The following is a 25,220-nucleotide window of genomic DNA, read 5'->3' on the forward strand; positions in this document are numbered from 1 at the left end:
TCTCAGACACACCCTTCCTCGTTTACATAATGAGGCAGAAATGCATCTAGAACAAAATATTATATCATGCACATAAATAAATACTTAAAAAAGTCAGTAATAAATAAATAAAGTTGAAGGTTATAACAGACAACAAATAAATAAGGTAATTATTACAAACAGAGAAGCTAATTAAAAGAGATATATACATTTATGTCTCACTGTATAATTTTATTTCTACCTACATTTATTTGTTTATTGTATTTTTTGGGGAAATTAATTGTATGCTTATTTATTTATTGAGCATTTATTTATTTATGTAATTATTTTTAAATATGGCAGAGTTGGTCCTCCATATATTAAATCTTCTACAATAAAAAAAATACATGTATCTTCATGTTCATAACCTTTAGGGGGCGCTATGCTCATCAAACGCCACAGCAGCTCTGCTCCATCCAAGATGGCGTCGTCCGGGGCGGCTGCTCCGCATCATCACTGGGCGGGACCGCTTCACGCTCGCAGCAGCTGAGCACTTCCGCCGGGGGGTCAGGTTTCCCATCTCTCCGTCATTCGGTATTTAAATTGGACTGCAGGATTTCAGCTGCTGCCCCACTCCGCTTTGCGCCGTGAAAGAAAATAACACCAACCGCTAGCTGAAAGAGTTAGCTTTTAAATTTGGGGCTCGAGAGCTACGGAATCCAAGGAGGTTTTTGGGTTGTTTTGTAGAGAGGCTGAACAATAACGGTGGATGCATATTGACAGCTGCTCGGTGCATCATTTCTAGGACTTCTCTGCTAACAACCGGATCATATTGAATAGCGGTAACCTCTACCAGAGCGGAATAATTGCGATTATTTTCAAAGGGAGTTTGTTTACTGCTGCAGATTAGTAAACAAAAACAAAGTCATTGAAAGCAGAGCTGGGTTGCATCAGTGGCCTGGAGCTGGAAGGACCAACAAGTCCGTTTAGGAAAGACATTTAAGATTTAATTGATGCATATTGCCATTTCACTGACTGTTTTTGTAAATATGAGTAAAGAATAAAATAATATCCAAATTATATCATAAAATTTATTCAAAAGATTTTCTGCAAGCTTAACGTAAAAATTGAATTCAGTTGATTCTCCTGTAGCATAGTCTATATTAAGCTTGGATAATTTTTAAAAGATAGTTCTCTAGTTATCTTTTAAGTGTTATTTTTCTTTAAAAAAGTTAGCAGAAAATAATTCACCCTATATTCTATATTATTTTTCTTCATTTATGCAGAAATTTCCCCCTTTATGCCACATCTTCAAGTCATATTAGCCATTCTGATCCTCCTGCTCAAGATATTCTAAGATCTTACTCCCTAAAAGTTGGTGAATTAGTCCACCTGCAGGTAAACAATGTTCAGCTGGCTTGGAACCGATGACCGGAGGAAGAAGGAGCCAGAAGTCTTTCAGACTGTCAGTGATGGACTGAAAAAACTCTACAAAACTAAACTCCTGCCTCTGGAGGAGAGCTACAAGTTCCATGAGTTTCATTCTCCAGCCCTGGAGGATGCTGACTTTGACAACAAACCGATGGTTCTACTGGTGGGGCAATACTCCACTGGAAAAACCAGCTTTATACGGTAAGACTATAGCCCTGGATTCAATTATTGAATGTTTTTCTAGACATCCTGACACTTAAAGTGCTCTATGCTCCACCCACTCTCATTAACTCACACTAAAATTAAAACAATTATTTTTTGTCTAATATTCACTTTTTTTTTTCTGGTATCTGTATCGGCCCATACAAGTATGCCATGGCTGATTCATTATCGAATCAGCCAACATTTTTTTTTGTTTAAATGAAGAATTGTGTTATCACTCTGTCATTCTTGATCATGTAAACCCAAGAAGGAAAAGCAGGTCCAGCTACAAAAATCGGAAAGATGAATATCGGCTGCACATATCGGTGGATCGGTTAGACTGATGTCAAATAATCGATTAAACTGTCAACCTAATGATTTACGCACACAAATGTGACAAAAAGATCAAAATCAGGGAGCGGCCGACACATAAAGCCTTCTGTTTACAAACCAAAACTGGTGAAAAACCAAAAGAAGCATAGAACAATTAAAACGGCACAAATAGCATCATAAAAAAGAGCCTGTGGTAAGCCACAACTCTGAAACCCCTATGTATCCTATAAAAACTTTATTTAACGCCCACATGCACAAATCTGTTGCATCTGGAAGCATCAGTGCATGGCACGGCATTCCTTCATCACATCTCTATGCTTTACAAAGAATATAGGACTTCTAATACATTTACTTCCTTATTCAGTAGAACAGTGATTAAATGTTTCTGTGTAAAGAGCAAATATTAATGTAAAATTACAGTTTATGAGAATTTTAAGATGAGTCCGTGTCTGTATTTTAGTTCCTACTGATGCTAATAGAAAGTTGAGATTGACTTTGTTGCAATATTTACCAAAACTTTCACAATCCCCTTTTTAAAATATCCTACAGCCCTACTTTTTATGCATCAAAAGATATCTTAATCTTGATCTTATTTCTCTGTGGGTTTAAAAAATACATCAAAGTTGCTTGCAATGCTAATTAGAAAATACATTAGAGCGTCTTATTTCTAATGCATGCATACATACTTACTAATGCATACATACTCCGTTTTAAAGCTAATGCTGGACAGCTTGGCTATGAGAGGAAAAAAGTCCTGTATGTGGTGAAGGAAAATTGACCTTTTTTTGTCTTTCTATTTAATAAAATATCTTTGAATGCATCCTAATTATGCACATTTTATCAAAGTTTTATACTTAGGTTTGTTTTGCTGGAAAAACCACTGATCTGAAGACAAGTTTATTTTTGGAAGGGGCAGTCATTTTCTAACATACAGCAAAATGTCAAATCCACTTTTAAAATGATTAACGATTAAGTTCAAGTTTTATTTATGCAAACGTGATGCTGTTAATGGTAAGACAGAACTGCTCATTTTCGTAGCTCGCGCTCGTACTTAAAAAGGCATGCCATTGGTGTCTGATTTGAGCTGGATGCTGGTCACTTCCGAGTATCCACAAAATCAATCTTGAACATGAGACCCATATTTAAAGAGAAAATTAAAAAAATATAAATAAAGCCATTCATTAAAAATATAATTTTAGGATGTGGGTTTGTTCTTTTCTAAATGTAACAATTGGATCCTAGTTTTTGCATCGGCTGCGTTTCCTGTCCTCTATCAAAGCATATGACCTGTACTATCCCTGGGATTAATGTGTAATGCTGAGCGACTTCAGCAGGGCGGTGTTAAGGCCTCTGTTAAGCCGAGGAGCCTCTGTACAGCCACTTAGTGGAGACAGACACACACATCCACAGAACAGTGGGTAATTAGTGAGTTAGGGATTCGAAAGCCATGATGCTGTTAGTGACTTCCTGCTACAAGACATGGAGACGTCCCTGCCCTCTCATCTTCCTCATAAAGGTCTAATTCTTTCCCTCCATCTCTTTCGCTCTCTGATGGCAACCCCCCTCCTCTGGTCAGCTGCCTGACCTCACACCACCAGCATTTTAACACCATAATGCAGAATGTACAAACTGCTTAGTAATGCAGTCTAAGCTCGTCTTTCCCTTCATGGATCAGGTTTCATTTATACTTTGCAAAACAAATTGTCTTTTCCTCAAGGTCTCACAGCCTTGCAGTCGGGCAGTGATGCACCTTCAGGTCTGCAGCTCATAGATAAGCCCAGTGAATTCCAGCTTTAGGATGAAATTATTTATGTAACTTGCAGGATTTCAAAAAGCAAGTCATCATCTGAGTGACTGAAACTACTTCCCTGTGCCTTTTTACCTTTGCATCTGATTATTGGGAGGATTTATTGCTGGATTTGATTAAGCTTTCTGCTGCGATACTTAAAATAAATGTTCAGTGCAAGTGCAGAATTTATGTTGAGTTAATGTGGGATGACATGTTTGTTATTGCTGGTTAAACATCATGCATCATCCTATAGCTTCAACACAGATTCATGTGTGTGTTGCACAACCCTCTAACAGATGCATGGAGAGGGCTCTACCAGGCACCACTGGCTCCTCTGGAAAGGTGTGTTTAAGGAGATTATCTAAAAGTTCACATATGGCAGTTTTCTCTTAAAACATGTATTTCTCCCATTGTAAAATGCACAAAATCTTCCCGAAAGGTCTGTTAATGTTATTAAAATTGCCACAAATGACCTCCGGGTGTTTAAAGTAGATATAAAACAAACTATTTACTGTAAGATTTTAAACTTGATGAAAATAATGGGAAATAAAATGCATAATTTGGTTTCTGAAAACTGGTTTTCACACATGTATCTCCCATTTCAGTTGGATAGAGGTGCATGATGCCATAGCAATCATTTACTAATATCACACAAATGGATGCCATGCTGTGGTCAATGACTTATGAATGCTAGATGTTTGAGAGTAGGGTTGGTCAATAAAACCATCATTACTAATATGTGACGTGATAGAAACACATCAGCATCAGTTAAAAGTAAATCCAATAAAGAATTCTAGTTATTAACTGAACCGGGATCCAGAACCACATAGCATTCTGGGAAATGTAGGCAGAGGAAAGGTTTTTTGTGCTTGCAGAACAAAATGATGTCATTTTATTCTTGTGGTCCAAATAATTATCGGATGACTCAGTTGTGCTCACTAAACATTTAATTGAAATTCCAGTCAATTGATCTACTAGTTTAGAAAAATAAAGAGAAAATATATTGATAGCAATAATAATGAGCTATGCTGTTCTGATGCAGCAGAACATTGTGAATGTCATGCCTTTTATCTGAGACACTATTCAGGGGAGGATTCTGATAAAAGTGTTACACATATTTATAGGATGTGAAAGGTTTTGATGTCCTTTAATCCCCTCTCTCTGGTTTGGTAACACTTGGCATATATTGTTTATTATATCAGCCTACATAGTAAGAAAGGAGGCAGTGTGACGGCAGCTTTACGGTCTGCAAACTTGTCAAAGTAAAGATCTGAAATGTACTTTTAGGTGAAAAGTAAAAAAAAAAACTGCCAGCCTTTTCCCACACAAGTCCTCTTTGTTTCTGGTCTCATTTTGATTTTTTGGTTGCTTGTGCCCACATGATGGAAAACCTTTAAATACGCTTGATTTATTTTCAAATATTGTTTGGTGTTTGAAGAATTCCCTTATCTTGTTTAGTTTAACGCCACGACCTTCTAATTTCACCTGCAGCTACCTGCTGGAGCAGGATTTTCCTGGAATGCGTATTGGCCCGGAGCCTACCACGGATTCTTTCATCGCGGTGATGCACGGAGACACCGAGGGGGTCATCCCCGGGAACGCTTTGGTGGTCGACCCCAAGAAGCCCTTCAGAAAGCTCAATGCATTTGGAAACGCTTTCCTGAACAGGCACGTATTCAGGGTAGCAGAACACACGTCCACCTGCAGTAAGGTTGCTGAATAACTTCTGCTGATGTGGTCTGGCATCTTACAAAGAGTATTTAGTGGAAACAAAATGTTATATAGAGGGTTATAATGCGAACGTGGAGGGAAAAGGAGTGCAGTGGCAAAGAGAACAAGTGAGAATCCACACCAGTACTCCACATTCCTGTGTGATTGAATTTCCCTTCTCTCTTATGGCCTTTCTCTTTCAATGGGGGGCAGAATGTGCTGATGAGTGATCTGCAGAGTCATCCTACTGAAAAACAATTTCAAGTTATTTGCAGATATGTCATTTTTAAATATTCTAGTGATGAAAAAGACAATAAGTTAGGAGATGGCTGCTAAGGTGTTGATATTTATTCAGCTGAGCAAACACACAGACGAGCTGAGAAAGGGTTGGAGGGCTAGAGGTTTCCCAGTTTGAGGCAGTGTTTGTTATAAGAACACTTTACACTTCTGTCCTGATTTGCTCTAATGTCCCCGTCGTCTTTCTCTGTGTGTAAAGGTTTGTGTGCGCCCAACTACCTAACCCTGTGCTGGAAAGCATTAGTGTGATCGACACGCCAGGAATTCTGTCCGGAGAAAAACAGAGAATAAGTCGGGGTAAGACACACTTTATCGTCACTTTAACTCTTTTATATATCCCCTTGTTTATGTTGCTGTGTGTGTGTGTGTTTGTTAGCTGATTGAACCCACTCAGCTGCAGGCTCACAGTCCCACTGATCTCTGAAACCCAGCGTCAGCATTTCCTTTGGACACTTGTGTCTGTGTGTTTATTTTAGCCGTTGCTTTCAGCAGGTTTATGGCTGATTCCTTTCAAAGAGCAGGAAGCAGAGAGAAAAAGATGAGCTTTGAATTCACTCCTGGCACACAAATGATTTTATTTTATTTTTACTCTGCAGGCCTGTAACAAATTCTCTACAGGAGAACTATGATTTAATGCCTTTTTTTCCCCCACTTTTCAAATATTTTCTAAACAGCAAACAGAGCTGCGGATGAAAGTATCAAATGTGCCGAGTTTGTCTGAGGTTAAATGCTTGAGAATAGAAAACCACAGCTGCAGAGTCCGGGACTCTTTAACGACCATTCTGTTGTGTCACCCATCACGGATGACTCTGTCGCCACATGGGTCCCAGCTCCGCCTTTTACAGTTGACTGTCCAGCACAGGCTTAAAAAAAATCCTAAAACTACCAAGAGAAAACAAACTTGCATGTGTTTCTGATTCAGTTCTGAAATAATTTTTATCAGAAACCTGATAACCCCAATACTGCTTAGGGAGGAGGGAAACCGAATGTTTTCTTTCATATTCCTGTTATAAATGTATTCAAAAGCTTCAAAATAAAAATGTATGAGAAATTTGTAACACACAAATGGCTGCTATGCTCCACCATACTAAGAACCCGAGGAAAAGAAAGGCACAGGTTTTTGTCGTCCCTTTCTGTATTACCATATTTTCTGGAATAAAAGCTGCTACTTTTTTCCCCACGCTATGAACCATTCGGCTTATAAGAAGGTGCAGCTTTTCTGTGGATTTTAACCTAACCGCCAGAGGGGGAAGTAAATATTGGAAATGAAAGAATGAGGGACTAATTTTCATTTAGCACAAGAACATGCTAACAGCAACAAATTTCCTGAATTCTGAATTTATTTGCCGCATTAAAGCTCTGGAAACAATGAAGAGACTGGGCTCAACTCCTGAAGAGCTGAAATAAAGAGCTGACAAAGCCCCATCTTTTAGTAGAAGCTCTTACTGCTGGGTTTCACTACCTGATCCGTCCCGGAAGCACAGTCCGTACCATCAGCTCATTTGCAACCAGATACACAATCGGGTCAACCTCAATTTTATTTTGTAAAAAAAACCTAAATCCATTTTTTTCCTCCTCAAAAATTGCAAGCGTATTTAACTATGTGTTAAAGGTTAGTGATGTATTTCCTGAGCAATTAAATGCCTTAAAATCCTTTCTGTTTTATCACTCGTCTCGATCTGTCCTGATCTGTACCTGAAATGGGATCCTGCGCTACTTCCAGGAGCTAACTTTTGCGGCTTTGGATTTAAATCTGGTCTTTTTGAGTTATAGTTTTTCCTTTTGTGTTAACCTTATGGTATATAGTGCATAACCTAAAGAAAGAAACAACTAGAACGCAGATAAACATTGTTTAGTCTTATTTTGCAAGACTTCTATAAGCATGTCCAATGATGACGTCAGAGAATAGTTAAACAGAGAAAATAAATTTTTTTTTAAAGATTTTTATTAGCATTCCTTAGTGAGTTAAGGATAGAAACAAGTAACTTTAGTAACGTAATTACATCATTTATTGAAACCCGGATGTATATCTGGTTGCGTATGCGCATGTGAGCTAATAGTGCGGCTTGTGCTTCCGGGAATCGGGTAGTGACAGTGTGAGCCAACAAGCTAACAGGAGCTAGCATTCTTCTTCTTCATCCCAACTCTAGGGGCTATATGTAGAGCTCCCCCTACAGGTTTGGTGGGAGACAGTTCAGTAGATATCAGCGGCTTGTAGCGCAGTGCGGCTATGTACCTTTCGAGTTTTATAGTGAGGTGTGCTTTATAGTCGAGAAAATACAGTACTGTTTAATACAAGATTAATTTTTTTTTAGTTCTCTTAAATTCAAAACTAAATGAAAGTTTTAGATTAAAGTCTTGATTGTAATTCAAGGGAGGTGTTAATCAAGTGGGAATGCTTATGCATTCCCACCTATTGTTTTTCTGTTTATATTTATTATTATTCCGTAGGTTTTTCTTCGTTTAACTAGTTCAACAGTTTTCAGCTGATTTAAACAAATTTGGTATCAAAACGTTCAGCTTGTTCAGGAGAGTTATGCTATGACTTTTGGTAAAGATATTGTTCGTAGTTTTTGCGATATTCAGCTTTTTCTGCGATTTTTGGCCCCATTGAAATGCATGTAAAACTTCAAAAATTCCACTAAATCTTCAGCTACTTTGCCCTTTAACTACTTCAGCATACTTTCAGCTAGAAACACCATTCAAGTTTTAAAATGCTTCCGTATCTTTCTGCTATTACTGTTTAACTCGGCTTTCAGCTAACTTTTACAGTTTTGCTTCAGTGAAGCTTCAAACTTTTAAACAATTTTTACAGATTTTCAAATTTATAATGGAAGTCTATGGACGGAATGTTCAGCTGCTAGAGTGTGCCACTCTAGCGTTTTCAAACATTTCACTCATGCCGAACAGCTTCAACTCACTCGCTCATATTTTACTCTATCTAGATAAATTTTACATCAAAACGTAGGGATTTTTGTCAGGATTCAGGAAATGTAACCCTCATTTGTGTGGCATTTACGGTTTTCCGACAGTTTGGCCCAGACCACGAAGAAGTCCACACTTCCCCAATAGAAAGCCAATGAGAGCTCTCTGAAAATCCGAACTGAAAATTAAAAAAAACAGACTTTTTCGTATCGCTCCCATTCGGGAACCATTCGACGTAGCAACATGAGCCTTGTGGAAGTTGTTCCTCAGACCTTCCTAGCACTCACATTGAAGGAAGTGTGTCGATATCTTTTATCGTTTAGCTAGGAACAAGGTTTGTTCGGGGGTAACAAATCTGTCCGAACCCCAAAATCAAGATTTTGACAATTATACACTTTTTTACATCGTCACCACGCCTAGACGAAATATTGTAGAAATATGAAAGTTACACCAGTTGTAGTCCAAAGATGGCTGACGCTCACGGTGAAAGAATTTTTTGAATACCTAATACGGTTTTGGCTCACCGCTCGTTTGTTCGGAGGGAAAGTTTTGCTTTTGAGAGTTCTGCTCTACCATTGTGCTGCATGTTATTCAATGAGACCAGCAGGATTTCTCAAACCTTTTTATTCCTCCTTCCCATTAAGGTTGTGAATGAGCTACATCCATGAAAGTTACCCCAATCGGAGACAAAGGATAGCTCTCGCTTAGACTGAAAGAATTTTTTAGATACCATTTACGGTTTGTCTTCAGTACTCGTTTGTTCGGAGCTGCTATTCCCATTCAAAAAAGCCTGAGAGGAAAGGAACGAAAGTGAAGCGCGTTTCTCTCTCTCACTGACAGGCTCGTTAACGTCGTCAAGGTAACCGAGCTTCAAAGAGATTTTACCTCCACCACTTTAAACAGCACATTTTAATCTAATGCAGGGAGACAACACTGATTTAATATTAGGAAGTGGATACAATATGACTACTGGCCATGACCCTTCCCTTCACACGCAACCCTGATAGACTTTCAAAATAAGACTCCGGGGACCCTTCAAAATAAAAGCCCCTAAATTAAACTCTTATTTTTTTCCCAGCATATGGCTCAACATTATGACCCAAACTCAACCACTTTTTTTTAAAAATGAGACTCTAGGGGGTTTTCAAAACACACCCCATGGAAAATTTCAAAATAAAAGCCTCCCATTGCCACTTTATCTACTGCCCTAATAACAGGGGAAAAGAGTAATTTAACGATTGGAAAGTCATCAAGTATCACTGCTGGGTCTGACCCTTTTCTCAACACACAACCCTGCTAGACTTTCAAAATAAGACTCCAGTGACCCTACACAATAAAAGCCTCTATATTATACTCCCCTATTAATTGATGCAAATGGCTCAGCATTATGACCCAAACTCTACCAGCTTGTTTCTATTAGACTCTAGGGACCTTTTCAAAACATACCCCAGAGCAAATTTCACAATAAAAGTCTCCCATTTACGCTCTAATACAGCATCTATTCACCCAATAACATGGAAAACCAGTGATTTCATATTTGGAAATGGATTCTATATCACTGCTGGGCATGACCCTTCCCTTGACACATATCCATGATAGACTTTCAAAATAAGACTAAAGGCAACCTACAAAATAAAAGCCTCTTCCTTACATACACTCATTCATTGTGCCGTATGGCTTGTAGCTATGACCCAAAGTCAACCAATTTCTTCAAATTACACTACCAAGGCCTGTTGACCACACACCTCAGTGCATATTTCTTAATCAGGTTCTAAGATTTACACTGTAATAAAGCATCTGCTAACCTTGTAACATGCAGCCTAAGCCTGCCAACGGAGCTTTCATTACCACAGCGGCTCGTAACATGCAGGTTCAATTTTTTGATAAATTCAGATCCTTAAGTGGTATTAGCTGTCTTTCTATAAGCTTGTCTCTCTGTCCTTCCTCTGCTTCTCATGGTCAGTCTTGCACATAGGTTTGTAGATTTTCAATCCTCTAAGGATGACACTGTTTTCTTTATGCTGATCAACCGACACATTTTAAATAATTTTCCAATTGTTTTGCCAAGTCTTGACATTTCCACATATGATTTCAAAATGTTAATACTTATTCAATACCATCGTCCTCAACATTTTACTTCCCATCCTTAAACTACTAATTTTTTCTTCAACCAGATAAGATTAAAGTTTTTCTTTGTAATTTCTTTTCTACTTCAGCTAATTTCATACTTTTCAGCCTATGTTGTGAACTTTGGCTTCATTCTGCTCTGTTTCTGGACAGGAATTAAGCTTTTCTGTTTGCTGCTAATTCATAACACGCCTGACATGTTTCTGGAAAGTAGGTAAACCCCCCTTCAAAACTTCTTTATACATTTTTTCTAGAAACTTGGGAGACATTATATTAAGACCCTTCTAGTGCCCACATTCAAGACATTTTTTGATATCATGTATGGTTTGGCTGTGCAGCTTTTAAGATGAGTTTCTTTCTGCCATTTTACTGCCAAATGATTCTACTCTACAAAATCTTCAGATGATTCAATTGTTTTCTGCAGTTTTAAGTTTCTGATGACTTCCTATCACATTTTCATATGTTCTTCAGGTAATTTCAGCTTTTTTCATTCAGCAAAAGCATTCCCACTTTGATGTTTCTCCGAAACAGCTTTTTCTAGTTAGATTTATTTATCATTGTCAAGTGTAAAACAAAAAGAAATTTCGTTTTGAACAGCTCTCTGGACAATTTCATTTTTTTTAAATGCAGCCTTAAAAAATTGAAAAAAAAATCTTAATTAAATATTAAATTTTATAATATAATATTATAATTAAAAATTAAATATTAATTAAAATCTTAGTTAAGATTTTATCTACTGAGGTTGTTTTAGGTTATTCTAGATAAATGTGTCCCTATCTTTAGTAGAAAGGTGTCATACTGCTGTGAACTTGTTGGAAAAGTAAGTATACCCTTGTGACAGTATGAAGGTAAAAAGGCTGATCAAGGGCTGCATCAGTTCCCATATCAGATGATCATGAATAATTTTCAAACTGCTTCGAGACTCAGGGAAACAGAAATTTACCACCTTTGATGGTGAAGCAGGAATACGGCAAAATCCTAGAAGTTCAGCATTTTCATATTATAACCTATTTAAAAAAGGTTTGTTAATAAAGACCTTTTTATAATATATATTTTTTACATTCTGATGAGAGGGAAACTGTTAAGTGAAGTAAGGGTAGTAGGATTTGGACCAAACTGTTTGGGTTCAAGCAGAAATGTGTTTTTTGTGTGTTTGTCATGGCTGGCATTCCCTGAGCTCCACAATGGTATTACCATACCAACCAGAATCAGTTAAAAAAGAGCTGCGACACTAAGACCAGAACAATAAAACACTCTGATGGCCTTTGCTTCTTCAAGCGATGCTCTGAGAGGAGTTTTTGCTTTGCTTACCACCTTCACCACTTGGTCTTTTTTTTTTTTTTTTTACATCATAATGACGTACTCTTACATGATTAATTCCCAACCAGTGAGTTTTGATTTCAGCAGATGACTTTATATTAGCTGCTTGGTTCTGGGGTTGAAAATCGTTTTCCATCTGTTTTATTATCTCCAGCTCTTCTGTTGAGAAACAACATGAAGTGATAAATACCAACAGAATGTTATTTAGGTGTGGTTGTAGTTGATTTAACACATCCTTGTGTCAGCTTATTTTTATGTCTTTTTCTTCTTTGTTTTGTTTTGTTTTTTTCCAGTAAGAACAACTGAATTAACACAGCTGTTTCAATGTGTTTGTCCTGATGTCTGTTTTATTCTCCCTCCACACCAAGCCAGTTTGGTTATTACTCCTCATGTATTGTCTTTGCTTCATAAATATTTATATTGTTTTCCACCTTTCACCCTGCTTTAATGTTTTCAGAGTATGCATTTATTTATTCATTTATTTATTTGTGTTTGTCTAGATGAGTTGTCAGGCTATAGCTCTCTGCGTAGATGTCCTTATGGAGGTATAGTAGTTTATAAACTAAACCTGGGAGATGGCGGCTGCAAAAATCAGTAGATTTTTGAAACGTGTACCAGGAGTTCTTCACATGTCTTTTCACGCGATTTTGAGGGGGAAAAAATGTTTTAAGTCGTCTTTGTGAAAGATCTTTTTTTCTGTTAAGGAAAACAAACATATTTTTGATATTTATTCTCCTTTCAAATGTATTTTTTTTAACTATCCTTATTTGTACCAGATGCACTATATTGGCAAAACTATTAAGTCACCTTTAAAGACTTTTAAAATCAAATTGGACAATATTCTATTTTTACTTAATAGGTTTTATTGTGGTTTTAATTTGCTCCATGAGTCTGGTGTTGGAAGAGAAGGCCCTGCGTCAAACCTCTGCTCCAATTTATCCCAAAGGTTCCTTCCTCATCAAACTTGCTGATTGGCATTCCTTTCTGCTCGCTTGTGCATTTATGTTGAAACAAGAAAAGTCTATCTGTCTCAGTTGCATGAAATCATTTAAAGTGCCTTTTTAATGCCCACCTACTGTGTGTTTAGAGGTTTGTAGCTGATGACTGCAAAAAGTTTGTAACTTCATCATCTTCAGACCCAAAAATACAGTTTACTGTATCATGGCAGTATTGCTGTTGAATCCGTGTATCATTCGTTCTTTCTATTTTCAATTGCCAATCAAAAAACAAAAAATAAAAAATTGACTGGTTATTTTGTTATTTGTTTTTTATGGTTAAACCAAAAACGAAAAAAGGATTTGTTTTTCATATATCAATTCTAAGCTCAGATCAAGAATACGAAATGGAAAAACGGACAGCAACGCAGAATTTGTTTTTAATATTTAATCGGTACAGTTTACGTGACCCGGAAATAGCTCTTTGCGCAGCAGTTGGGGTAATGAAGTGGCTACCATGGCGACGCTAGAACCACACACTATGTTGATCGAGAAGCTGTTTGTTGTTGCTAGTTAAAAGTACAGTGCACAGAAAAGTTTCAAGAAAAAAGTTATACCTGGAAAATCCTGCAAATTTTCTCCGTTGTCATGTCCTCCTCAAGAGTCACACGCTTGGATCCTCGAAATAAAACGTAACTGTCCATGGCTGATAGGTCCGACTGCCTTATCTGGTGCAGTTTGATCGAACGTGGTGGGAGTAAGCCAATTGTTTTTTTAGCTAACGCTCCACCAAACTTCCGGGTCATGTAAACTGTACCGATTAAATATTAAAATCAAATTCTGCGTTGCTGTCCGTTTTTCCATTTCGTATTCTTGATCTGAGCTTAGAATTGAAATATGAAAAACCAATCCTTTTTTTCGTTTTTGGTTTAACGATAAAAAACAAAAAACAAAATAACCAGTCAATTTTTGATTTTTTGTTTTTTGATTGACAATTGAAAATAGAAAGAACGAATGATACACGGATTCTGTTGTTCCCAATTGCTTGCACTTTGTTTTAACTCCACAAACGGTAAGAAAACATTTTAAACAGGTCACATTGCACATTCTTTTCAAAATGTTTGCATGCACAGGTGCTTTATTTTAAATTCACACAGACCTGCAGCTGATTGGAACACTGGATTCATTCATTCTGATGGGTGGGCCAATACTTTTGGCGATGTGGTTTGTTGATAAAAAAAACAAAAAAAAAAACATTTTTAAGCTCTTTTTTAACATTAAATGTTCTAATTAACAGTTTAAACGTATCATTTGCAGATAAAATTTCAATTTTGTAGAAATGAGAAAAAACACTCAAGATGTCAGCTGGTGTTCATTTGCCAGAGTTTTCCCTAAAAGTGAAAAATATGCCACTTCTGGTTTATTGCTTTTGCAAAAACAGACTTTGAAAACTTTTTTCCCCCAACGTGTGAGAAGTTTCCAGGGTGAAGAACAATATATCCATGCATTGCTTAACTCTTTTTCTTGCTACGCAGCAGCTTCTTCTTTACTTCGGTTCCTGGAGACACCGTCACCTTAGTCAACAAACTGCTTGCTCTTAAAGAGGAATTATCAGAATTCAACATTAATCTGTGGAAATCAGCTTAGTTGTTATTCTTTGTGTAGTCCTGAAGCTAGTTAATCATTTAAAATCTTTGAAGGTCAAACTGTCCTTTTCAACAAGCATTAGAGAAATAAAAAGATATCAAGGAAGCCATGTGTAAAAATAAATGGAAAAAAAATATTCTGTTTAGATGCACATAAAGCATTTAGACATGCATGCTGTCATATTTTATTCCTGTAGCTTTTAAGTCTTCTAGCGTCTCTCAAACAGGCTCCTGGTTGTTGTGGCTAATTATTATTTGTAGTGTAACTCATTAACCTTTAATGTACTAAATGTCCTTATGTGTTGAGTGGGATTTTAACCTCACTAATCCCTCATTGTGATGTTATGTGTAATTTGTTTTACTCTGGTAGGGTTCAATTCCTCCAGGTAAGCCTCAGGTTTGTTTGAAGTCAGCGTTTCTCACTCTGATGACTTTACAATAGAGAAGTAGGGGTGAATTTAACAAAGGCAGCATTTATTTTCTACTTATCTGCCTTTTTTAAAACTCTAAACTGGTCGTTTCTTTTTAAAGATTGGTGTTTAACCTTTCAGCATGACCTAGAAGAGCAAACACCTGCTCTTTTCTGTCAGTGGGTTTCAATATAGGTTAATATCTTAAGTTTGCTGGAATCTGCAGTCGCTTCATCACCATCTACTATATTTGCTTTGCTTCTATGAAGGACACAGACGATGTTATTAATACAGCAACAGTTTGAATTGTGTAACTACTGATTAACCCTTTATAAGGCAAGTTACAGCTTTTGATCTCTTGCCTTATAAATGGAGTGGAATTTGGAAATTAACTGGAAATTAAGTCGGGGGAAAAAAAAGTTAAGTCGAGAAAAAAAAGGAAAAAATCTAATTAAAAATTTAAAAAGTAAAGTTTAAAAAGTTTATAAGCCCAGTTAACAATTCTATTTAGGTTTACAAACTAAAAAATGTAGGTGCCAGTATCAGCATTAATGCTTCTAAGGTCATGTAGGACCAAAAAAAAAAATGTTTTTCACTCTGTGTTTTTCATGAATCTCTTATAGAGGCACTTTTGTTATCTTTATTAGGATAATACAGGAGGGTGTTAAATCCTGCTTGGCATTTCTGCCTGTCGCACCTCCTCCGGTGCCCATGGGTCAGCTGCAGGGTCATCAGCCAGGAACCACCATTCACCAACGTTTCGTCCCTTTAATCCTGGAACGTCTCCTGGTGGCGGGGCAGTAACAGGGGCGTCTCCCTGTCACCCCCTGCAGCTGAAAGATGTTATTCCCTGCAACTGTTATCTGGGGGTTAGGTGTTATTCCCCCAGGTTCTGTCCTTCCTCCGCAGCCAGAGCCAAAAGCTCCCTTTCTCCGCCTCCTCAGCCAGTTCCTTTGTTGCCTTCCTCAGCCTTCCTCCCCTGACTCCCACGTCTTTCAGGAGGCGTATGGTCGACAACCCTGTGAAGCCTCAGCATCCGACCTCTACTGGGTAGATGGTAGTCTTCCAGCCCGCCTCCCGGCACTCTGCAGCCAGCTCTGAATACTTGGCCTTTTTTCGCTCAAAGGCAGCTTCGATCCCTTCCTCCATTGGCACAGTGAGCTCAATGAGGGCTACCGCTCTTGCCTTTATGGACCACGCCACAATGTCTGGTCGGAGAGATGTGGTGGTGATTTCTGTGGGAAACTGAAGCTTCCTGTCCAGGTCAACCTTCATGCTCCACTCCTGGCCAGTAGTGAAGGGCCTTGAGGTTTCTCTTTGCTTGAAGCTTCTGATTCCTCCTTCCGCGACAAAGATGGTGGGGTCCTCTGCTGGCGATGGTGTTCTACTACCCTTTCTGCGCTCCTCCAGCACTTCGGCTAGCTTTCTCAAGACCTGGTCGTGGCGCCATCTATAGCGGCCCTGTGAGAGGGCCACTTTGCAGCCTGACAAGATGTGCTGGAGGCTTGCGTTGGGAGCATTGCAGAGTGCACAACATTCCTCATTTCCGAACCACTGATGAAGGTTCCGAGGACAGGGAAGCGTGTCATATGTTGAGCGGATAAGGAAGCTAAGTCTTGCCTGTGGGATCTTCCACAAGTCTGACCAACTGATGTTCATGGTTGAGATTCCCTCCCAGGTTGTCCAGCTTCCTTGTCGTCCCTGAGACACAGCCTTGATCTTATAGCGGTCTTCCTCCATCCTCATCACCTCCGCCACCACCATTTCCTTTCTTTCCTTGTGTTGGGCCTTGGACCAGAAGCGTGGTGCTTCTCCCCATCCTAGGCCTGCTCTTCCTACCTGCACCCTGCCTACAATCTCCTTGTGCTGCAGCCGGCTTACCGCTTGGTCGACCTCGGTCTGGGCGTTCCACTTGCGGCCAGTCAGGACCCTGGCATTAGCATTCCTAACCAGCTCATCTGTGGACTCCCGTAGCTCGAGCACCAACCTGGTCTTTTCTTGCATGTAGCCCAGCTGTAGCGATCTTAGGGGTAGCTGGAGCATGTTCCTCCCAAATAGGCCAGCTTCAGAGAGGCACCGTGGCAGCCCCAACCACTTTCGGATAAATGAATTGGCTTTCCCATCCATCCTACTCACGGTTGATGAGGGGATCTCACTCATTTTCAGGGGCCACAGCAGTCTCTGGTAGAGTGTAAATTGGTAACACCAGACCTTGTATTTGCCCGGTAGTTGGCTTTGGTCAATTCTCGTCAAGCCATCAGAGAGCTGCTTCATAACGGTTTTCCCCATTTGCTTGTCAGAAAGCTCGGCAGTGTACTGCCTCCCAAGGCTTTTGATGGGCTGCTCTGCAAGGAGTGTATATATTTGGGAAAGTTGGCGTTTCTTGTTATTACATTGACATTCATTTTAGGCATCAAAATGTCCGTATTTTTTAATGTTACAAAGGTAATGAGGTCTTGTCCTGGATTCCAATAACACTACTGGCTTAAAATTTTGATTTTCAAAGAATTTCACTGAGGGCTCTATAGAGGGTTAACAGACTGAACTCAGACCCAAGTTTCCTATTTTCCTTTATTTTTAGTGTTTAATTTCTTCTGTTTTTTCCTGTCCTTCAAGGCTATGACTTTGCTGCTGTCCTGGAGTGGTTTGCAGAGCGTGTGGACAGGATCATATTGCTGTTCGATGCCCACAAACTAGACATCTCAGACGAGTTCTCAGAAGTGATAAAGGCCTTGAAGAACCATGAAGACAAGATTAGGTACTAACCCAAGAATTGGTTCCAACGTAAAATGAAATATAGCTAAAAGCTTAATTTCCAGAATTTAATCTGGGAAAAGAAACAAGTCTAATGCTGAACATATTAATGGATTTTCAATTTTTTTTCTTTCCTTTGAAAACTCTTAACCTTGACTTTTAACATTTCAGCCTTTAGGTTTTTGACTCAAAGGTATAGTGGAACATTTTCGCAAATCTTTTAAAAGACCCACCCCACACAAAAAAAAAAAGTGGGAAGCCCGACCTGTGCTTTCAGTGTATGCCATCGAGTGAAAGAATCTCCCAAAAACACTTCTTCTGAGGCCTTTCTTTTCTTCTCATACATTTCGTATGACCCTCGGCCATTTTCTAAGAACCGCGGTGAGAAATGCGAGCTTCAATGACGGTCTGAAACCGTAGCTCACCACATAAAAGTGTGCATGCGCAGAAAAAGATAATTAACTGGGGACAAGTACATAGGTCGGCCTTATGTAAACATATCACCAAAATGATTGACAATTAGGAGAACCATTTATTTAGATGATCCACCCTGAAAAAGAAAATCCTCCACTATACCTTTAATGTCTTTACAGTAATACCTTTTTACCTTGTTTGGCCTCTAGTCAACTTCTCATACATGTTCAACTGAACCTTTGGCTCTTAAACAAGGTCTAAAATGCAAACAATTCCATATTAACAATAAAAAACTGCTCTTTAATGAGGTTGCATTTAGCTTTGGGTACTACTTTCCTCAAATTATCAGGACATGGTTAACAGATTAAATAAAGATGACCCATCAAAATCCAAGAGCTCCCGAGAGAATTAATTAAGCATCACTTTGAATCTACAGGGGAGAAAAACAACTTTATGATAAAATGATCTGGATACAAATAAAAGAAGCATCTAAAGTTTATAGTCTGAGATCTTTGTCACAGAAAATGGGAAATAACCCTCTCAATGTTCCTTATTTGGCTTTAGTTCAAGCATAACTGATGTTCTCACAATATTTTCATGAGTTGTCAGCCTGTTCCAGCTGTGCTTTCTGTCATTTTCTCCAGAGTTGTGTTGAACAAGGCGGACCAGATCGAGACCCAGCAGTTGATGAGGGTGTACGGTGCCTTGATGTGGTCGCTGGGGAAAATAGTCAACACCCCTGAGGTAATGTCGGAACACCTGTCTGAAACTACATTGGGTTTCATCTAATTTGTAGGTTCCTCCTCATAAAACACTTTAGGCTCAGTCACATTATCTAGAAAATGTCTTTAACAGAAATATTGAAGTCTCTCTAAAGCTAGATTTAGGTTTATCATTAACCAATTAACAAATCTTAAATATGCTGAAACAGCAATTCTTATATATTTTTCTCAAACATGGCTCCATCTTATTAGAGGCTGCAAAGTGGAGCAACCAGAGGCTGTTCATTGAAGGTTGATGACTTTCGTTTTGTTAAAGAAGCTCCAGATAAATGGTCTTCTTCCTTGGTCTAGCAATTTGGGGTTTAGGGTCTGCAGCGGTGCTACATGCTTTCAGGTTTTTGGTGGATTGATCGTTTCTCTGTGAGAGGTTTAAAACTTATGGTTCTATAACCAAACCTTGTCTTAACTAGTCTACAGCCTTTTCCCTGAATGTTCCTTCATCTTTATAATGCTGTTTGCTCACTTCAATTAACAATGAGGCCTTTACAGAACAGCTGGATTAAACCAAGATTAGATTAGGTAACCTATGTTAACAGCTGGATAGGAGTCAACATTTTGCAGATATGTTTCTTTTTCCTTTGGAAAAATATTGTTGGTCGTCTTCTTCGTATTTCACTAGTTTGTGCTGGTCTGTCACATAAAGTCCAAGTAAAATAAGGCTGATTATCCAACTCAAGTCATGTTCAGTCATGATTAAATCCAACGCCTATTTCTGATTTGTTCTTCTTCACCACAATGTTTTAAAAAAATAGCTTATAGTGGCTTTAATGAAATTACATTTTATTATATATGAATATATCTTATATAGTGATGGAATAACTGTTGTGGAAAAGACAATGTTTACCATTTCTAAACAATATATTTCAATGTTGGCATAAAGTATACTCAAATAGACGATATGAAATGGTATTTTTCTCATTATTTGAGGTGTTTAGAAATGACGACATATAAACCTTCTTTTGATTTTTCAGACCTTTGAATTGCTTTTTCTCTTGTTTTCCTTCCTTTCATCAAGCTAATTCTGGAATATTGCCCTTAGCTCTCAGGGCTCTCTCTTTTTTTTTTTTTTTTCTTTCTTATTTCTGCCTGGGACACAAATTCTTTGATAGTTGAAGAATCACTCGTATATAAAAATGTGTTACATAATAAGATTTTTTTTGTTTTGTTTTTTTTGTTTTTAATGCTTTTGCTCAACCATCTGCCATTTTTTTTTCTCTCTTTCTAATTTCCAGGTGATCCGTATCTATATTGGCTCTTTTTGGTCTCACCCGCTGCTGATCCCCGACAACCGGAAGCTGTTTGAAGCAGAGGAGCAGGATTTATTTAAGGACATTCAGTCTTTACCCAGAAACGCAGCACTTCGGAAACTCAACGACTTGATCAAGAGGGCCAGACTAGCTAAGGTGAGGCACGCCTGGAAAGGCTCCAGTGGAGATCTGCAACGTTTCCTCCCACAGACTGTGACACTGAGCTGGATTAATGAGAAAAGCGATGACGAGCCTGAATGTCAGCATCATGTACATGTGTTTCCTATTTGTTTTCCCCATCCCTCCCATGGCTGTTAACATTGACAGACAGCACTTATCACTATGACAGAGCCAATAGGGCCAGACGAATTTCAATCTTCGGCTCTGAGTGAATTATCTTCCACTTCCTTTCCGAGCAGGAAGTCAGGTAGGAAGTTGTTTGAGGAAACGTAAAGGGTGTGGAAACAGACTTATCAGGGTTTCCTGCTTGACAGCTGATGGGTGTTTTTGCGTGTCTCAAGGACATGAGGCGGAAAACGCGCATGTATCAGCACAGCAACCAAATATTATGGCTTATTTTGGGATTTTTCTTTTTCTGTTGCTATTTAACTTTTATAAACATTTTTACAGCTAATTTCCCAACCCTCACACAAAAGTTTGTGTGATTATTAAAAACAAACCTGAAAGATTTAGTGGATGACTAATCTACTGTGTGGAATGTTGAGTTTAAGAACAAACTGTGATTCCAAAAAAAAAAAAGAATGGTTCAACACAAAGGCTGGAAATAATAAACACAGCTCAGAACATACCGAAGTCAAAACTTGATTTGTTCTTCCTGTTTGACTGTGTTAAGATCAAATACAAAGACAGTTAAGACGGTAAATCCCGTTAAGCTGCAGATAGAGGGTTTATATCACATGTTAAAGGTATAGTGGAGGATGTTCTTTTTCTGGGTGGATATATATATATATAAAAATAAGTGGTCCTCCTAATTTTCAATCATTCTCTTTATCTGTTTAAGTACGTCCGTCCTATGTGCTCGTCCTCATTTTCACTTAACGGTGGTGAGTGTAACTTATTGGAAAATTACAAAAAAAATCCTTTTTTAAAGTAAGCTTGTATGAGTGATGCAAACAGCAACTTTTAAACGGAGCTTGCATGAGGAGAAATGGGCTTGTGCACGCGTTTAATAGGCGTTCCCTCTCGGGAGCGGGTAAAGGGTTGTGCATGTGCATTATTATTATTTTTTGTGGGGCAGGTCTTTTCAAAAATTCGCAAAAATCCTCCACTGTACATTTAAATACAATTGGGACACAACTGGCTACTTCTATGGCAGCTGATTTTAGATGAATATTAAAACAGAATTTATGTTATAGCTCATAGTATACATATAATAAAATAACATCCAAAAGTTTATCTTTAGTGTTTTGTTTCTGTTGATTCTGGTGATTGTGGATTTTCAGCTCATTTGGACTTAAAAATTTTAACATTACACACACACAAAAGAAGATTTTTTTATCAACAGAAGGTTTTAACAGAGAGATGTACCTAATAAGTAGTGGTAAGTTAGTTGGAAGGAAAAACTTGCTCAAGAGGGTGGCTATTTAACAAGGATGATGACAGAAAAGACTGTCGTGTTGCTCATAGTTCTAGTCTGTTTCTGATCAGTCTTTTCTGATTGAAGTCAATATTTTCTTTCCTTTGGAAATCATGGCCCCAGAGTCTGAGGGAAAGGTGCTGAGGTAGATGATCCTTGTTGATTGTGGTCAAATGTGAAGCCAGTGTAGTTGTCTGAAGGTTTAGACTACATCCTGTTAACAAGATGGATGGAATGCTGAATCCATCTCTGGCAAACATGGTCAGAGGACAACCTGGTTTATAGAGCATTGTGTCACAGTGCTTCTTGGCCAACATGAGCTTTCTTTGAACCTTGGCTGAGACGTTCTTTATCAATCAGCTTATTGTTGCTAAAAGATGTCTGACTGCTTTACATGACCTTTCTTTCTCCATCCACAGGTTCATGCCTACATCATCAGTTCTCTGAAGAAAGAGATGCCTACTGTGTTTGGGAAGGACAACAAGAAGAAGGAGCTGATCGCCAGTCTGGGAGACATTTACAAGCGGATCGAGAGGGAACATCAGATTTCACCTGGAGATTTCCCTAACCTGAAGAAGATGCAGGTAAACTCAGTAATCTAGTATATCACAGTCGTGGTGGAGCTTAGGTCAAATCATCGTTCATCATATCGTTCTTGTTTTCCAGGATCAGCTCCAAGCTCAGGATCTCACCAAGTTCCAGCCTCTCAAACACAAACTTCTGGAGGCTGTCGACGACATGCTGGCTAATGACATTGCTAGCTTGATGGTGTTGGTGCGCCAAGAGGAAACCCAAAAGCCCAACCAAGTGGTGAAGGGCGGCGCATTCGACGGCACTCTGAATGGTCCGTTTGGGCACGGATACGGAGAGGGAGCCGGCGAAGGCATCGATGAAGCAGAGTGGGTGGTCGCCCGCGACAAACCTGCGTATGATGAGATTTTCTACACCCTCTCTCCTGTCAACGGAAAGGTGATTGGGGCCAATGCAAAGAAGGAGATGGTGAAGTCAAAACTGCCCAACACAGTGCTGGGAAAGATCTGGAAGCTGGCAGATATCGACAAGGACGGCATGCTGGATGACGAGGAGTTTGCTTTGGCCAATCACCTGATTAAGGTGAAGCTGGAGGGACATGAGCTGCCCTCAGATCTGCCTGCACACCTGGTGCCTCCATCCAAGAGGAAAATGCCTGAATAAATGGAAGATTTGATCCATGCCTGGAGAAAACTGTAAATGGAGGACTTCAACATACAAATGTCCCAAACAAAAAAGAAAATCCATGATGTCATTCAGTCCTGTTGTTTCTGTGATTTCATCGTCTTAATTCAAAGCAATACAAGCCCCATCAAAATAAAACCCAATGAATAAATAATTAACCTTGGATTAAGGAAAATACAGCATCTGTGCTTTTTCCTCTCATTAACAAACTGAATTTTGGTGTTTTACACACATTGTTTGTTGTTCCATATTTTTAGTTCTCCAGGTGATGGTGATTGCCTGTTTTTTTTCCAGGCCAACATAAATACTTCAAGATTCCCTGGAAGGCAGAAAAATCCATAAGCAACACTGAATTAATCAAATTCTGTTTTTTATTGCTCCAATTAGCTGAGGCCCTTGGCTCAACATTTACATTTAATTATAAGAATATAGAAGACCAATTCACTATTTTTTGTTTTGATTATGAAATTGTTTTGAATCTCTAACATGCTCTGATACTGTGACGATATTAACAATCCAGTATGTTTTGTCTGGATGGAGACTATAAATGTTGATCTTGCAGATACTTGTCATTTCTCTAGACTTGTCTTGGCTATTGTATGTACTCATTATTGATGTATGTACTCACTATTTGAGCTTGTGTATCAGTGTTAATATTTCTATCCAGTAATCATCTCGCATTTTCACAGAGTGTTAAACCTTTAGCGTTTTTTTAAAACAACAGTCCAATAACAGCCTGAATGAGCAAGTATTCGCTAAATATTTTGTTCAAACAGTTGTTTATGCTGATAAACTTTACATTATTTCATGTGTTAAACTTTATTAGAATGGTTCTAACATCTTACTTTAGCATTAGCAATGTTTAAAGTTTATCTTTTTCTGATCGGTCAATAAGGAGATGAAACGCTTCGATCTGATTCCAGAATAGATGGAAATCCTCACAGGTTGTGTTGGGAATAAAATGGGGTTGCATAGTAACTGAAGTTTATTATTACATTTTCTTTCATTTATATTTCTCCACTTCCATCATGAAGTTTATCATTACTTATTTTATTCTAGGTAAAGAAATGTTCGCCTTAGTAGAGTGAAGGCAGTAAAAGAAAAAAATCTGTTTCTATTTCATATTTTAATTTAAATATAACGTTCTAAATGATTTATAGCAGTTTAACAGCTAATGCATACAACTTCATAGGGTAAGTCAAACCTGTTTTAAATTGCTGGCCAGCTTTCTGCAGGTTTCCATTGGTATTTTAATGCTAATGAGGAACTCCAAGGCTTTTAATTCACAAGGCTCTTTTCTTATTGCCCTAATTTCTGACTTTATTCACAGATTCTTACTGAAATTAAGGTTAGTCAACAAGCTGATGATAATATATGATGAGTTAAACCTTAGTATCCCTGCACAGATGTGGAAAACTATTTGGGATAAACTGTATGGAAGTTTAAGAGCAGAGACCCCACTGGCTCCACGCTTGGTTTTTTATTCTGACATGATCATGCTGCCCCAGAATAAAAGTTTCTTTCTTACTGGGAAGTTTGTGCAACAATAAATATATAAATACTCAAATTACATTAGTTTGTTATTTTTACTTTTTCCTCTCTCTGGTCTTTTCCCCAAATACATTGCTAAATGATTAACAGCATGCTGCACTTATTACCTCGCTGCGTTTTACCAGATTTCTCGGTTCTATTGAAAGTGTGAAAGATGTTTGTGGAATGAGGATTGCAAAACCTTTCGCTGGTTAGTGGATTTCACATGTTCACGGATTGCAGCGTAACCGTAGTGACAAAGTTTGTGTTTCAGGGTGTTTCTGTCTCCGATGGTGATGCACTGGTTCATTGTGTACTTCACTGCTTTTCTGTCCTCAGAAAAAAAGTTGAAAAACTAAAATAAATATATTAAAAATGCTAATGCTGTGATTTATTTTAAATTCAGTACAATTATAAACATACTTTTTGAACAGTTTTGATGTTGAAATTATGCATTGAAAATGTATCTGTATTACAAATAGAGGTTATTAGGTATTATGTGCACCATTATTAATTGGCTTGTAAAAAGATATAAAGTGGAAATGAACAATATATTCCTTCAACATTCTATGCCAGGAGTAGCCATGTTGTATCCTAAC

General features: G+C 38.3%; 1 protein-coding gene across 2 annotated transcripts; it reads left to right on the top strand.

Annotated features, from left to right (window-relative positions):
• Positions 1 to 489: 489 nt before the first annotated feature.
• Positions 490 to 24,998, top strand: ehd3 (EH-domain containing 3). 2 transcript variants are annotated; one of them, XM_038293265.1, is made up of 9 exons: positions 490 to 1,590; positions 5,204 to 5,380; positions 5,919 to 6,016; positions 12,592 to 12,636; positions 17,699 to 17,840; positions 18,895 to 18,994; positions 20,265 to 20,435; positions 22,296 to 22,460; positions 22,543 to 24,998. In XM_038293265.1, exons 1-9 carry the CDS (start codon positions 1,364 to 1,366, stop codon positions 23,068 to 23,070), a joined length of 1,653 nt encoding a protein of 550 aa, XP_038149193.1. In that variant the 5' UTR covers positions 490 to 1,363; the 3' UTR covers positions 23,071 to 24,998. The 2 variants fall into 2 exon arrangements, with proteins under 2 accessions (XP_038149193.1, XP_038149194.1); XM_038293266.1 differs by lacking the exon at positions 12,592 to 12,636 and having other exon boundaries at positions 493 to 1,590.
• The last annotated feature ends 222 nt before the right edge of the window (positions 24,999 to 25,220 follow it).

The sequence above is a fragment of the Cyprinodon tularosa genome, unplaced genomic scaffold (assembly GCF_016077235.1).
Source record: "Cyprinodon tularosa strain WSP-4 unplaced genomic scaffold, ASM1607723v1 ctg323, whole genome shotgun sequence".
Lineage (NCBI taxonomy): Eukaryota > Metazoa > Chordata > Actinopteri > Cyprinodontiformes > Cyprinodontidae > Cyprinodon > Cyprinodon tularosa.